The sequence below is a fragment of the Solanum lycopersicum genome, chromosome 5 (assembly GCF_036512215.1).
Source record: "Solanum lycopersicum chromosome 5, SLM_r2.1".
Lineage (NCBI taxonomy): Eukaryota > Viridiplantae > Streptophyta > Magnoliopsida > Solanales > Solanaceae > Solanum > Solanum lycopersicum.
The window spans coordinates 4,515,065-4,526,540 of NC_090804.1; the positions used below are offsets into that span (position 1 = coordinate 4,515,065).

Sequence of the window (11,476 nt, forward strand, 5' to 3'; positions counted from 1 at the left end):
ATCGCATAATCGACAACAAAGAATTAACGATAGAAATATATAAAAAAAGAATTCTTTAATTTTTAAGTTCATATTATATTTATCAACCAAGATTTCATCAATAAGAATGGTTTTAATTTCGTATAAATCTCAATCTTACATAAAATAATACTATCATTTGGTTGGTCGCATAGCTAATTATATGTCTCGTTTGGTTGGTATAATATGTATAAAATAATATTTGTATGAAGTTATAGATGAAAAAAATTGTATTTTCTTATGAGATGGGATGTTTATAAGAATTGTGTGTTAGCAAATGAGGGGATTTAAATTAATATTTAAAGACAAATATAATCTTTTGATAATGTTATTTTAGGTTGATAAAATTTGTTATTATGATATAGTGAGTGTAGTACACTTATTAGTGGCACACAGGCTATATATTGGATAATTTATAGAAATCTCATTACTTTAGTCCTTTATGAGATAACTATTTAGATTCATACTAGTTTGCAAAATTATTTATTAGATTTTGTTTTTTGGTTACGTGTATCTGGCCAGTGCATCTAGATATATGATGTCAAAATTAGATATAATTTATTCTTGATAAAATTTATTTCAGTGAATTCACATGTATCTGACTTTCTCACTAGCCTCTCTCGTATCTCGCTCACTACTCTCCTCTCCCACTCACCTCTCTCCTTGTATCTGATATTTCAAATATATATATATAATATATATGAGAATCTTACTTGCCTCTCTCCTTCTCACCCGACTCAGATACATGAGCATAGGGCTTAAACTCGATTAGACATTAAATATTGGTGATTATAATTGCATGCTTGTAGTTATATTACATGGAGCTAATTGTCCATTGGAATAAGTCTAATACTTTTAGGAACTATCATAAATAGCCTTTTATCTCACATAATATAGAAGTCTTTAATAGGAATAATAGGAAGAACGCACGAATTAAATATTTAGAATCACTGTAGCTGGTACAATGTATACGATATTGCAGGAATAATCGAATTTTTTAAATAAGAAAAGAAATTTTACGATTCTCTCGAGGTAAATCATTCATATGGTGGTAATGCCAGATAATTTGAAGGTCAAGTTAGCTAGTTACACCGCAAAACTTAATTATTATCCTGGAACTATATCTCTGAATCTCTGATATGTTGAGACTATGTCCAACAACCAGATTCTTGATTCATAAATTCCCTACTTTAATATATATAAAATGTTTTTATTATATATATATATATATTAAAAAAAATACATAACTTAACTCCATTGAAGATCTATCACAGAGATCCAAACATACAAAAGTCCAACTCAAAAAACATATGTAATTAAACTTACGTAAATATAATATAAAGTTCTTGCGCAATATGACCTTTTTTGTTACTCAATCTCTGTTCATGCTCCACGAGCTGCAAACATGTAAAGAAACAATTGTATAAGTAATGGATCTATAATCTTGAAAAAAAATATAAATTATATAAATCGTTACTAAAAATAATTTTTAGATATAATACATAGATAAATTATATAAGTCAGTTGATAAGTAAACACTTTAAATTTTGGTAGTATACGTCTAGACACAATTTGTTAGTGACTCCTTTTGTGCAATGCATATTCAATAAATAAAATAATTTACTTACCAAAAAAAGGGTGTGAGAAATACTTTTCAAAAAAAAAATATAAAAAACACCTTTTAGAAATTTGATCAAATACTAATTGGCCAAAACAAATAGCTCCTCACCAAATTAAAAATGCTTGTTCAAAATAATCATTTCACATAGAAATACGTTTCAAAATAAGTTTATTTTAAAATTTAGGTCAAACAAATTAAATTATATATTTCAGAAGCAATAAAGATTATCATCTCTTATCGATCCTATTATATTTTTTAGAATTTAAAATATATAATTCTTTCAACTCGTCTAAAATTTAATGGATTGAGCCACTAGATATGTCAAACTTATCAATCCGTGAAGTAAACATATATGCACAATAACTTATTGTTTTTTCCTTTAATCTTTGCGTATAATAAATTATACGAAATAAATTAAGATAAATTAAAAAATATATTTTACGTAAAACTTTACCAGGTGACGATATTGAATTTGGGACTTGAATTTTTCGTATCTGCGGATCGATAAAGTAGAGGGAACTACATGGTGGATACGATTCTTCTTGAGATTTATAGCCATTACAATCATAACCTAGAGGACATAAATGTTAGTTGAAATCAATTTAAAGAGCATGTTAATATATTATGTCTTTCGAGAAGCTAATAAAATCATCCAACTTGATTAATTTATATGAAACATATAAAAGAGTAATATTTCAAAATAGATAATCACGTAATATCATAGATCTTATATTCAAACTACTAATTATTATTACAAATACTTTTCATTTCATTTGAACCTTTTAAGTTAGAAGATGAAGTTGTGTTTAATTTTAAATTTTATAAATAATATCTAGCTTGTTTTATTATACTTTTCCTACAAAACAAAAAAATGATTTAAACATGAAATATAATTTAAATCAAGTTATTTAAAAAAATAAAATTCTAGTATAAAATAAGAAACTAATGGTACGAATAAGAAAGTCAGAATTTTTATTAATATAAAAAAAGCCAAATGAAATAAGAACTCAACGAAGGTTTAACATTTTTTATATATACGTAAAAAGTAATAAAGTAAACTATACTTATATAAAAATATAACTTTATACTATAAAATCTCCTCGATTTTATCTAGCTCCGTTTGATTACAATTAAGGGATTAATAATATACCTGTCAATCTTCTAGAAGTTGCTGAGAATAGACAGAGGAGTATGACAAAAAAAGCTAAGAATAATGCTTTGTGATTCATGGAGATCAAATTGGAGCAAAAAGAAATTAATTTTATTATTTTAATATATGAGGTGATTATAAATGTGTGGACCCTTAATTATTGAATGATATTTTATTATAATTTTCTGAACATTTGATTTATAATATTTTAGTCAATCAAAGTCCTCTCAAGTTGATGACTATAATATTTTCAGTCTTGAGTAAGCTTCCTTGGTTAAATTTTTTGAAAAGTGTTTACTTTTGGTGAGAGGTTATAATTGCGTTTGGCTAATAAATTTATAAAATCACTTTTAAGTAATAAATCAATCGAGCTACTAAAATCTCTATATGTTAAAAAATGGAACTTGTGCGCGACTCAAATGATCATTAACCATAATAGCTTAATTATCGTTAAATAAGTACTTTTAAAGGCGATTATTAACTCTTTGTATATGTCCCTAAAGCTTATAGTGACATTTGATCCAATGATAATTAACTTATGTCAATAAAAGTTTTATCTCTCTTTATTAATATGCGTATTTATTGTCATAAAAATTTATTTTCATCATTTCTATTTATTTTTTCTTAGGGCTTGAATTGTATGGACATAAGTCCACTTTTCATTTGCTAAGATTTTTCCAAAGTGGAGAAGTAGATAATATATTTTTATTTATATATAGAATAGTCTCATCAGTCCGTAGATTAGTCTATATGCGCATAAAATGTTCACATCAATTTTAATAATTTATCATGATTAAATAATAAATCAAGGTAATAATATGTACGTAATTGACTATTTGTGAAGATATATGACATAAATTTGTTAGATGATATAAGCAAAATTTCATCTACAAATTTTTTTGTATGGACTTTATATGCCATGATATTAATGAAGTATCCTGAGTTGTAATAACGCGCATATGTTGATGAAAGAAAATATTACAATAAGAATAATTGAATGAAGGGTTTTTCCCTTCCAAGAATAACCTATATGTATATATGGCTACTTTTGTTAGCAAGTCCACTTTAAACTAACTAAAACAAAGAAAAAAAAGAGGATCTAATCGAAAGCTCTGGCGATTCATGGATCTCAAAATGAGTCCAATTGAACACAATGGGTTATGGAACAGTAGTAGAATGATCGTTAAAAGGGGCTAACACTTCGAGCCATCTGCAACATGAACTCAGGTACAAGGCGTTTTCTTGGGGTCGATTTTGCCTTGATGGTTTCAGAGCTATCACCATGAATCAGTGTAATGAGATCATCCAACATATCATCTATTCCACCTCTCATTGGATCCTAAACGTTAGCAAAGCAAGAATAAAACGCGAATAAGGGAATGACTATAATGTGTACAAGACCTTAGCTTTTCGCGATATAAGCAAATGAGGCATCAGTTACCTGAAGAAACAAATCTGTATGTGTCTTTCCTTCATATAGGATACATTCTGCTTTGACACCGAGAGCTTTAAGAGTATCAGCAAAACTCTTGCTGGATTAAGAGAAATACGTATGTTAGCAAACTTTGCAAAAGATGTTTGGATCTACACAGTATATATGCAATAATTGAATGTCAAATATGTCTACTGTTCATCTCATCGATGCATTGTGGAGATCATTTTAAGGGCTACCTTTCCATAATAATACATGCAGCCACTATGTTTAACGATTAATTAACCAGTTTTGCTCTGCTCCATAGTTTATGTATCTAACCTATACAGCTTGTGTCCCTGTGACAGGCTGGCTGCATCCTCAAAATGGAGAATTTATATGCAATCGAAACCATCCATCCTCATTCTTGGTTATATTGGTTAAGCCTATGACTTGCGTTGATGCAATTTTTGCAACGAAAATTCTGATATATGATGGATAGAGGGCCACAGACAAACATGAAAGGTCCCAATGAATTGGATATATAGGGTTCACGGTGGCAGGTAATTGAGGCAACGAGGTGTTCATACAAAAAAAAGTAAGACAGATATTGGACCTCGGGGCCTGAGTTAACCTCAAAAATTAGCTCATGACTCTGACTTCGGTAGTCGGTACATTGATAAGAAATGAATTATGGGCCGAACTCAACCTCAAAAGCTAGCTTAGGAAGCGATGATTGATATAAAAACTCATTCCTCAACCAATGTTGGACACTTAGCAAATATTAAGGGTCTACATGAAATGCTATTAGTAATTACCATTTACTAAGAAAATCTTGAACCAGTCAAATTAATCGAACTAAAATGAATGGCAATAGCCTGAATATCTAGTTCAGATAAAAACTCATTGCAATTTAGTATATCGAGCATACACTCATGGTGAACTTGAAACTGTAACGCATAAAAGTTACTCCTCCCCGTCTCATTTTATGTGTCACCCTTCCGTTTTTAGTCAATACCAAAAAGGATCAAACATTTCTATGTTTAGTAACTGAATGCATGAAGAGGAGGTCCAGACCTGGAATCACACGGAATGGAATAATCTGCGGTACCATGGAAAAGGACCATAGGAGGAAGAAGAGAGACGGCATCTTTTATGTTTGGGTCCTGAGCCATTAATTCTGGTGAGTATTGTCTCAGACCTTGTTCCCCTTCCATTATACTGTGCAAGTACTAAAATCAATATTAGCGATATGTACTGGAAAAATTTAAATAGCCGTATGCATTTGTTAAAGCATTCATGTACCAGAAGTCGGTAATATATATACCTTAGAAAAATTGAACGGTACAAACCTCGGCGATGGAAGTGATCAACAAGCTTAAGGATATTATACCTGCTCATTGTTAAAAAAATGGTGTATTAGTTCAATCAATTCCACTTACCAAAATCAGAAAAGAGTTTCTTCGTAAATCATTTTGCCCGCGACCTTATTAAGCAATGCCTAGCAACAATTGCTAATCATGCTTTGAGCTCAAAGAGAAACAGAAATGGCAGTGCTTGCAAGTAGATGGAAAATCACAAGGAAACATCATGAAATTAGTTTAATGGAATCTAATGAACTTTGGATATCATTCAACAACGATATACCTAGTGTACGCAAACCTTACCCCTACCTCATAGGTTGTTTCCGATAGACAACAAAATCTGGGCTCAGTTCAATTGAAATTCGAACTTCATCTGGGAATTTAAGGTTTTTAGAAGACCTAAAGGAAGAAGTGGCAAAGACTCTAAGCCTTGTAGTCCCAGGGACTTGAACAAGAACTTACCCGCCAGATAGACCAAAATACGTCTTTATTTGGGAGACACTCCAAGAAGCTCTCGGTTCGGCACCAGTCTCCTTGATTGCCTGCTCCAAGAGAGCACATGTAGCAATATGTGCACCAGCGGATTGTCCCATTAAGTAAATTCTAGAAGAAGAATAAACCATGATATATTTCATTCTTAATTAGAGGGAATTATTCATAAGAATGTAAGGAGAAAACAACTCGGCTACCTGTTCGGATCACCTCCATATTCAGCTATCTTGTTACAAACAAAGGAGATACCTTGAGAAGCATCCTTAACCATGTCACTAATTGTTCCTTGAGGAAAATTTCTGCAAGCAATTGATGTAACGCCTTTAGTTATCGAAAACAAACTAGTGGCTACATACAAGTGCAATTTAAGTGTCCAATGAATGATCCAACATATAGTATATGCAACATGAGAGAAACAACGGGAGAAAGTTTGACTTGTAATTTTTCTTCCTCGGTTGCACAAAGCCATACATCACATCTTGGACATCGTTCTTCTCTTAATCCTCTTCAACTTGTTAGATTGACATTTCCCAACCATATTAGCTGGCTTCTTTCGGATGAGTTGGAAGTTATATTGTGAGAAAGATTTTTGTTTTTAGATGCAAGAAAGATTATTTTATGAGGAAAAGAAAACAAGTAAAGCTCTTTAGATGCATCATCACATATACGGTAAACCAACACTCTGCTTTCGCCGTTCTGATATTAGACCAGTTCGTTCTATTGTATCATTTCACAGAACAAGATTGTTGTAGGTTTTGAAAATTACAAGAAAGGTATTAGCGAACATAAAAATTATACCAAGTGTCCAAAAAGCTAATTTTAGTGAATATAAGCAAAATCCTAGTAACATAGAACTTTTTTTTTCTTTTTTCAGATAACGTATCGTGTGGTAAATAAGTTGAAATGCCTAAATCTTTCCTGCGTAAGCAAAAAAACTAATAACTCACACATGTGCAAGAAATAGAGAACATGAATTACAAAACTCATACATCTAAACGATTCATCATGCAAATGTACATTAAGCCCCAAAAAACACTGTATTTCTCAGATGAAATAGTAATTACCTGTAATCAATGCATGCCACAATAATGTCTCTTTCTGACAATTGTTGTCCTAGAAGAGAACCCCAAGCTTTGTAGCTGTAACACAAAGAAGAAAGAATAACTAAGAAAATAATTTTATCAAACCGTCACCGACTTGCTTAAACAAGAGGAGCCACTATTTTAACTATGTGTTGATTAATGATTGCAATGTAAGTGTAAAAGCTTCTACGGTGTAGCCACGTAACATAGTAAGCAGTAGGAATAATAATCCTCAAACATTCATGCTGAAAATCTAATAATAGATCAGATTTTGAATCTTACAATGCAAATGGTTTGAAGAAAATGTAACAGTTTCCATACTTACCAAACAGATAGAAGCTGGCAGATCATATTATATCAGACTAGATTTTATAACATAGGATATTCCTCAGTTTTAAGGATAAATGGATGTAGTTTAAGGAAATGACTTAATTACGCACCCAATGATCCATGCTCCACCTGTTATAAATGCAACAACTGGCTTTGGCCCATTCATATTTTTCGGCAGGTATAGATCAAGCCTGCACCATGAGACTTTAACCAGGTATAAATCCATGAAGACATAGAAAAGTATGCTCAAGCATCCTATGAAAATAAGGATTGAATTCAACAAAGTATACCTATTTCTTGGTTGATCACCATAAACAATCCCTCTACGTACTTGACTGGAATAGAAATAGTAATATCCAACTGCATCAGACAAGCATGATTTATTTATGGGCGTTATATTCTAAAATATGAAGTCAACAAGATATTTAGAGTCAGGTGTTCAGATGAAATATCCAAGATGTTTCAGACCTTGAATAAAACCAGGTATAAGCAGCATAGCATAACAGCCAAGGGCAAGAAACCTGACGATCCATCTGTACCCTACCCTGAACAAAAGGTGGATGACCAGAAAAAATTTAGAAAATGCCTTTCATATATATTACACACTAAGATTTGAGGTAGGAATATATCCCTACAGCATAAAATATTCAAAGAGTTGCTAAGAGAGCATTGCAGTGACGTTGATTGGCTAACTATAAAGGTTAATATTAAAATAGTGCTAGGCATTCTAAAACTCCTCTTGAAAGGCTAGGGTGAAATGGAACATTTGGTTGATAAGCAATTAAGTGGTTTCTTTATAACATGTGGAGAAGCTGAATTTTAGTAGTCTACTTCAATGGCTGTACAGATATGCAACAACAAAAAATATGTATGAAGCTGTTGTGTAGAGTGAAATTTGATATGGTGAAACCTTCAGATAGCTGAACTGACCTATTCACAGGTGAGAATATTTGGCATAAAGGGCATGGAGACAAATCAAAGTTTTAACTTGACCATCTAAGATGGCAGTGTCACATATATCTACAAGGTGACTTGGACATGCTGATCTAAGACACAATAACCTGGCATGGAAAGGTTGGAATCATCATGGATAAGTCTTTTATGTAGATGGAGGAAAGAAGAAAATCAGTAGACACGTGCTCTCCCTCCTTAAGTTTGGTTAGCATGAAAAGGAGGCCAGGAGAGAATTCATTCCTAGGAGGCTTGCAGGAAAAGCTTATTCCTTCCACTACACTTCCAACTTGTCATTGTTGGTAAGCAGCTTCTTCAATATGCAAGCTAAAAGCCAGCCCACCAAGTATAACAGCATCACTAGAACCTTATCTTCAATCATTAGAAGTGAAGGTGAACAACATACTCTTAATGCCAGTCATGGTGTCTGCTCCTGTCCCTCAAGTTAACCCCTTTCTTTGTTCTGTATGACTGTATTCCATGTAAGTTCAGGTATAATCGGTTGCCTTCTCATTTCAGTTCTCATTCAACTTATACCAATTCAAATAACACATTAAACTACATCAAGGATAAAATAAAACGGGTGACTTACTCATTAGTATGATTGGTCTTTCCCAACACCTGAAGTATAATCGATCGTAAACTCTATAGGGGAACATACTCCCAACTAGTGTTGTCTCCAAAGCTGGCAAAACCATCGTTACATGTAAGACCACTTATAAATTTTGAGCTGGGATAAACTCTGTCTAATTTTACCCTCACTATTAGGAAAAAGTTTCATTATTTCCTTGACTCCTAACGGCGCTCCAACCGGTAATTGGTAACCCATAGACAAAAGTTGAGGAATAAATTTGAACCTTTTCTTTTCTCAAAGAGTTTAGCACGTGCATATTAGATCTCTGTTAATGGTAAACAACAAATACAAGACAAATACATAACTATTTTCTAATGGCCAAGGTATGAATGAACTAAAATTGTAACAAATCGCAAATTTGAGCGATTCCGGATAGTATAGAGGCAAATTGGATCTTTTCCCTTAAAACAATCGAAGTTCAAGACGATATTACCAGAAGACAAACCAATACACAAACTCAACTAAAAACAAATTCAAACATGTAATCAATAAAATCATTCTAACCAGAATACAACAACTACACCTCAACCCACACAAGTTGGGGTTGGCTATATGAATGTCCACTCCTTCATTAAGCTCATTTCATATCATCATCATATTAAACAAGCCATTATAACAAGAATTCAACAACTACACCTAAGCTCCAAACAAGTTGGGGTCCGCTATATGAATCCCCACTATTTCATTTAAGCTCACTCATATCATCATCATCATACTAAATAAACACTATAACCAAAATACAACAACTACGCCTTAGTCCCAAGCAAGTTGGGATCAGCTATATGAATCCCCACTACTTCATTTAAGCTCATTCATATCATCATCATACTAAATAAAACATCCTAACCAAAGTACAACAACCACGCCTCAATCCCAAATAAGTTGATGTCACCTATATGAATCTCAACTTCTTCATTTAAGCTCATTCATATCATCATCATCATACTAAATAAAACTTTTCAAATCAAAATACAACTACACCTCAATCCTAAACAAGTTGGAGTCGCCTATATGAATCTTCCGTTCTTAATTTAAGCTCATTTTCATATCATTGTCATCATACTAAATAGATCATTCCAACCAAAATACAACAACTACCCCTCAATCCCAAACAAGTTGGGCTCATCTATATGGATCTCCACTTCTTCATTCAAGCTCATTCATATCATCATCATCGTACTAAATAAATCATTCCAACAAAAATACAACAACTACGCCTCAATCACAAACAAGTTGATGTCGCATATCTGAATCTCCGCTTCTTCATTTATGTTCATTGCATACCATGATCATCATCATACTAAACAAAACATTATAACCAAAACACAGTTTTACAAAAGAGATTATTACCCGAGATATCGCAAGAGTCTAAAGCTAAGCCTAGTTACAACATAAGTATCAGAAGCAGCCCTTCCCATTTCTCTGCGACAACCCTCAACAGCTCCAGACAAAAGGGAATTTGCACTTGCAATCCGGCGCCTCCTCTGCTGCTGCATAACTAAATTGTTCGACGAAGACGACGAAGAAGAAGAATAACTAAAAGCTCTAGTAAGAAGAGGCTTTGTCTCAATCTTTGAATCATCATCATCTTGAACAACAAGTATGGTTGATGAAGAAGATGAATGTACAATATGAGGTTCTGATCTGACTAACATTGTGTCAGCAGTAACAGAGGATGTTGGAATCAACATTGATGGTGGTGAATTGGGGTTAGAAATAGGAAGAAGATTTGAGGGTTGCATTGAGAAAATTACAAAAAAGATTTGATTTTTATCAAATATTCAAGAACAAGAAGACAAATTTATCCATGGAAAGTAAAAAAGATTTGATTTTTAAGGGTAAAAAAACAAGAAAACAATGTTATCAAGAATCCAAGATTCAATTTTTATTGCTGAAAAAGTGAAAAAATGAGTTGGATTTTTGTTGTGTACTGTTAAAGTTAGTTTAATTGAAGGGATGGGAAGATGGAGGGATCAAAGATTCTCTTATCTCCATGAATTATTGATTTGATTTCATAGAGATTTGAGAAATTTTTGTGGCTTTTTTGGTTGACAGTTTGAATTTTTTTCAGAGAAGAAGAAGAAACAATAGTGGGGACAAATCTAAAAGTTTGGTTCCACATGTTGTGTTATCATAGGTTAATTTTTTTATTTTTTGTTTTTAGCATATGTTTTTTCCTTTCATAAAGGAATTTCGAAATTACGAATTTAAATTTTGTTTCAGTATAATAGTTTATAAACAAGATATAGAAAATAAATTACGTCATGTAAGTTTCATGGATAAGATTGATCGGGAATGTATATAGGGAGTTTCGAATCTGAGAGTTTGAGACTCGTGAGAAGGTAAAGTTAGGGATTGTATGGTATAATATATTGAAATATTGTAACGTTAGACATAATATAATATGGTATGTTAGAAAGTTT

At 32.2% G+C, this 11,476-nt stretch overlaps 1 protein-coding gene and 1 long non-coding RNA gene across 3 annotated transcripts; both read right to left on the reverse strand.

Moving 5' to 3' along the window:
- Window positions 1-1,141: 1,141 nt before the first annotated feature.
- Window positions 1,142-2,904, reverse strand: LOC112941471 (uncharacterized). The gene is made up of 3 exons (XR_003246736.2): window positions 2,790-2,904; window positions 2,094-2,210; window positions 1,142-1,415 (listed from the first exon to the last, which is right to left on the reverse strand). It is a non-coding gene; the product is annotated as an uncharacterized lncRNA (long non-coding RNA).
- A 766-nt stretch (window positions 2,905-3,670) lies between these two features.
- LOC101244664 (probable isoprenylcysteine alpha-carbonyl methylesterase ICMEL1) lies at window positions 3,671-11,238 on the reverse strand. Of its 2 annotated transcripts, none has more exons than XR_011221099.1 (11): window positions 10,404-11,238; window positions 7,937-8,013; window positions 7,759-7,828; window positions 7,579-7,659; window positions 7,121-7,195; window positions 6,254-6,355; window positions 6,027-6,167; window positions 5,553-5,593; window positions 5,278-5,432; window positions 4,231-4,321; window positions 3,671-4,128 (listed from the first exon to the last, which is right to left on the reverse strand). XR_011221099.1 is itself a non-coding variant. In XM_004238930.5 (11 exons), the coding sequence occupies exons 1-11, from the start codon at window positions 10,793-10,795 to the stop codon at window positions 3,973-3,975; spliced, it is 1,395 nt and encodes a 464-aa protein (XP_004238978.1). In that variant the 5' UTR covers window positions 10,796-11,238; the 3' UTR covers window positions 3,671-3,972. The 2 variants fall into 2 exon arrangements, 1 of the variants encoding a protein (XP_004238978.1); XM_004238930.5 differs by having other exon boundaries at window positions 5,278-5,421; window positions 5,528-5,593.
- Window positions 11,239-11,476: the final 238 nt, after the last annotated feature.

Coding starts and splice junctions, on each gene's coding strand:
- LOC101244664 (XM_004238930.5), bottom strand. CDS start 10,795: ATGCAACCCTCAAATCTTCTTCCTATTTCTAACCCCAATTCACCACCA. Junction 7,196..7,578: donor GGTGGAGCATGGATCATTGG/GTGCGTAATTAA, acceptor TTTGTGTTACAG/CTACAAAGCTTGGGGTTCTC. Junction 6,356..7,120: donor GTGGCATGCATTGATTACAG/GTAATTACTATT, acceptor AATTGCTTGCAG/AAATTTTCCTCAAGGAACAA.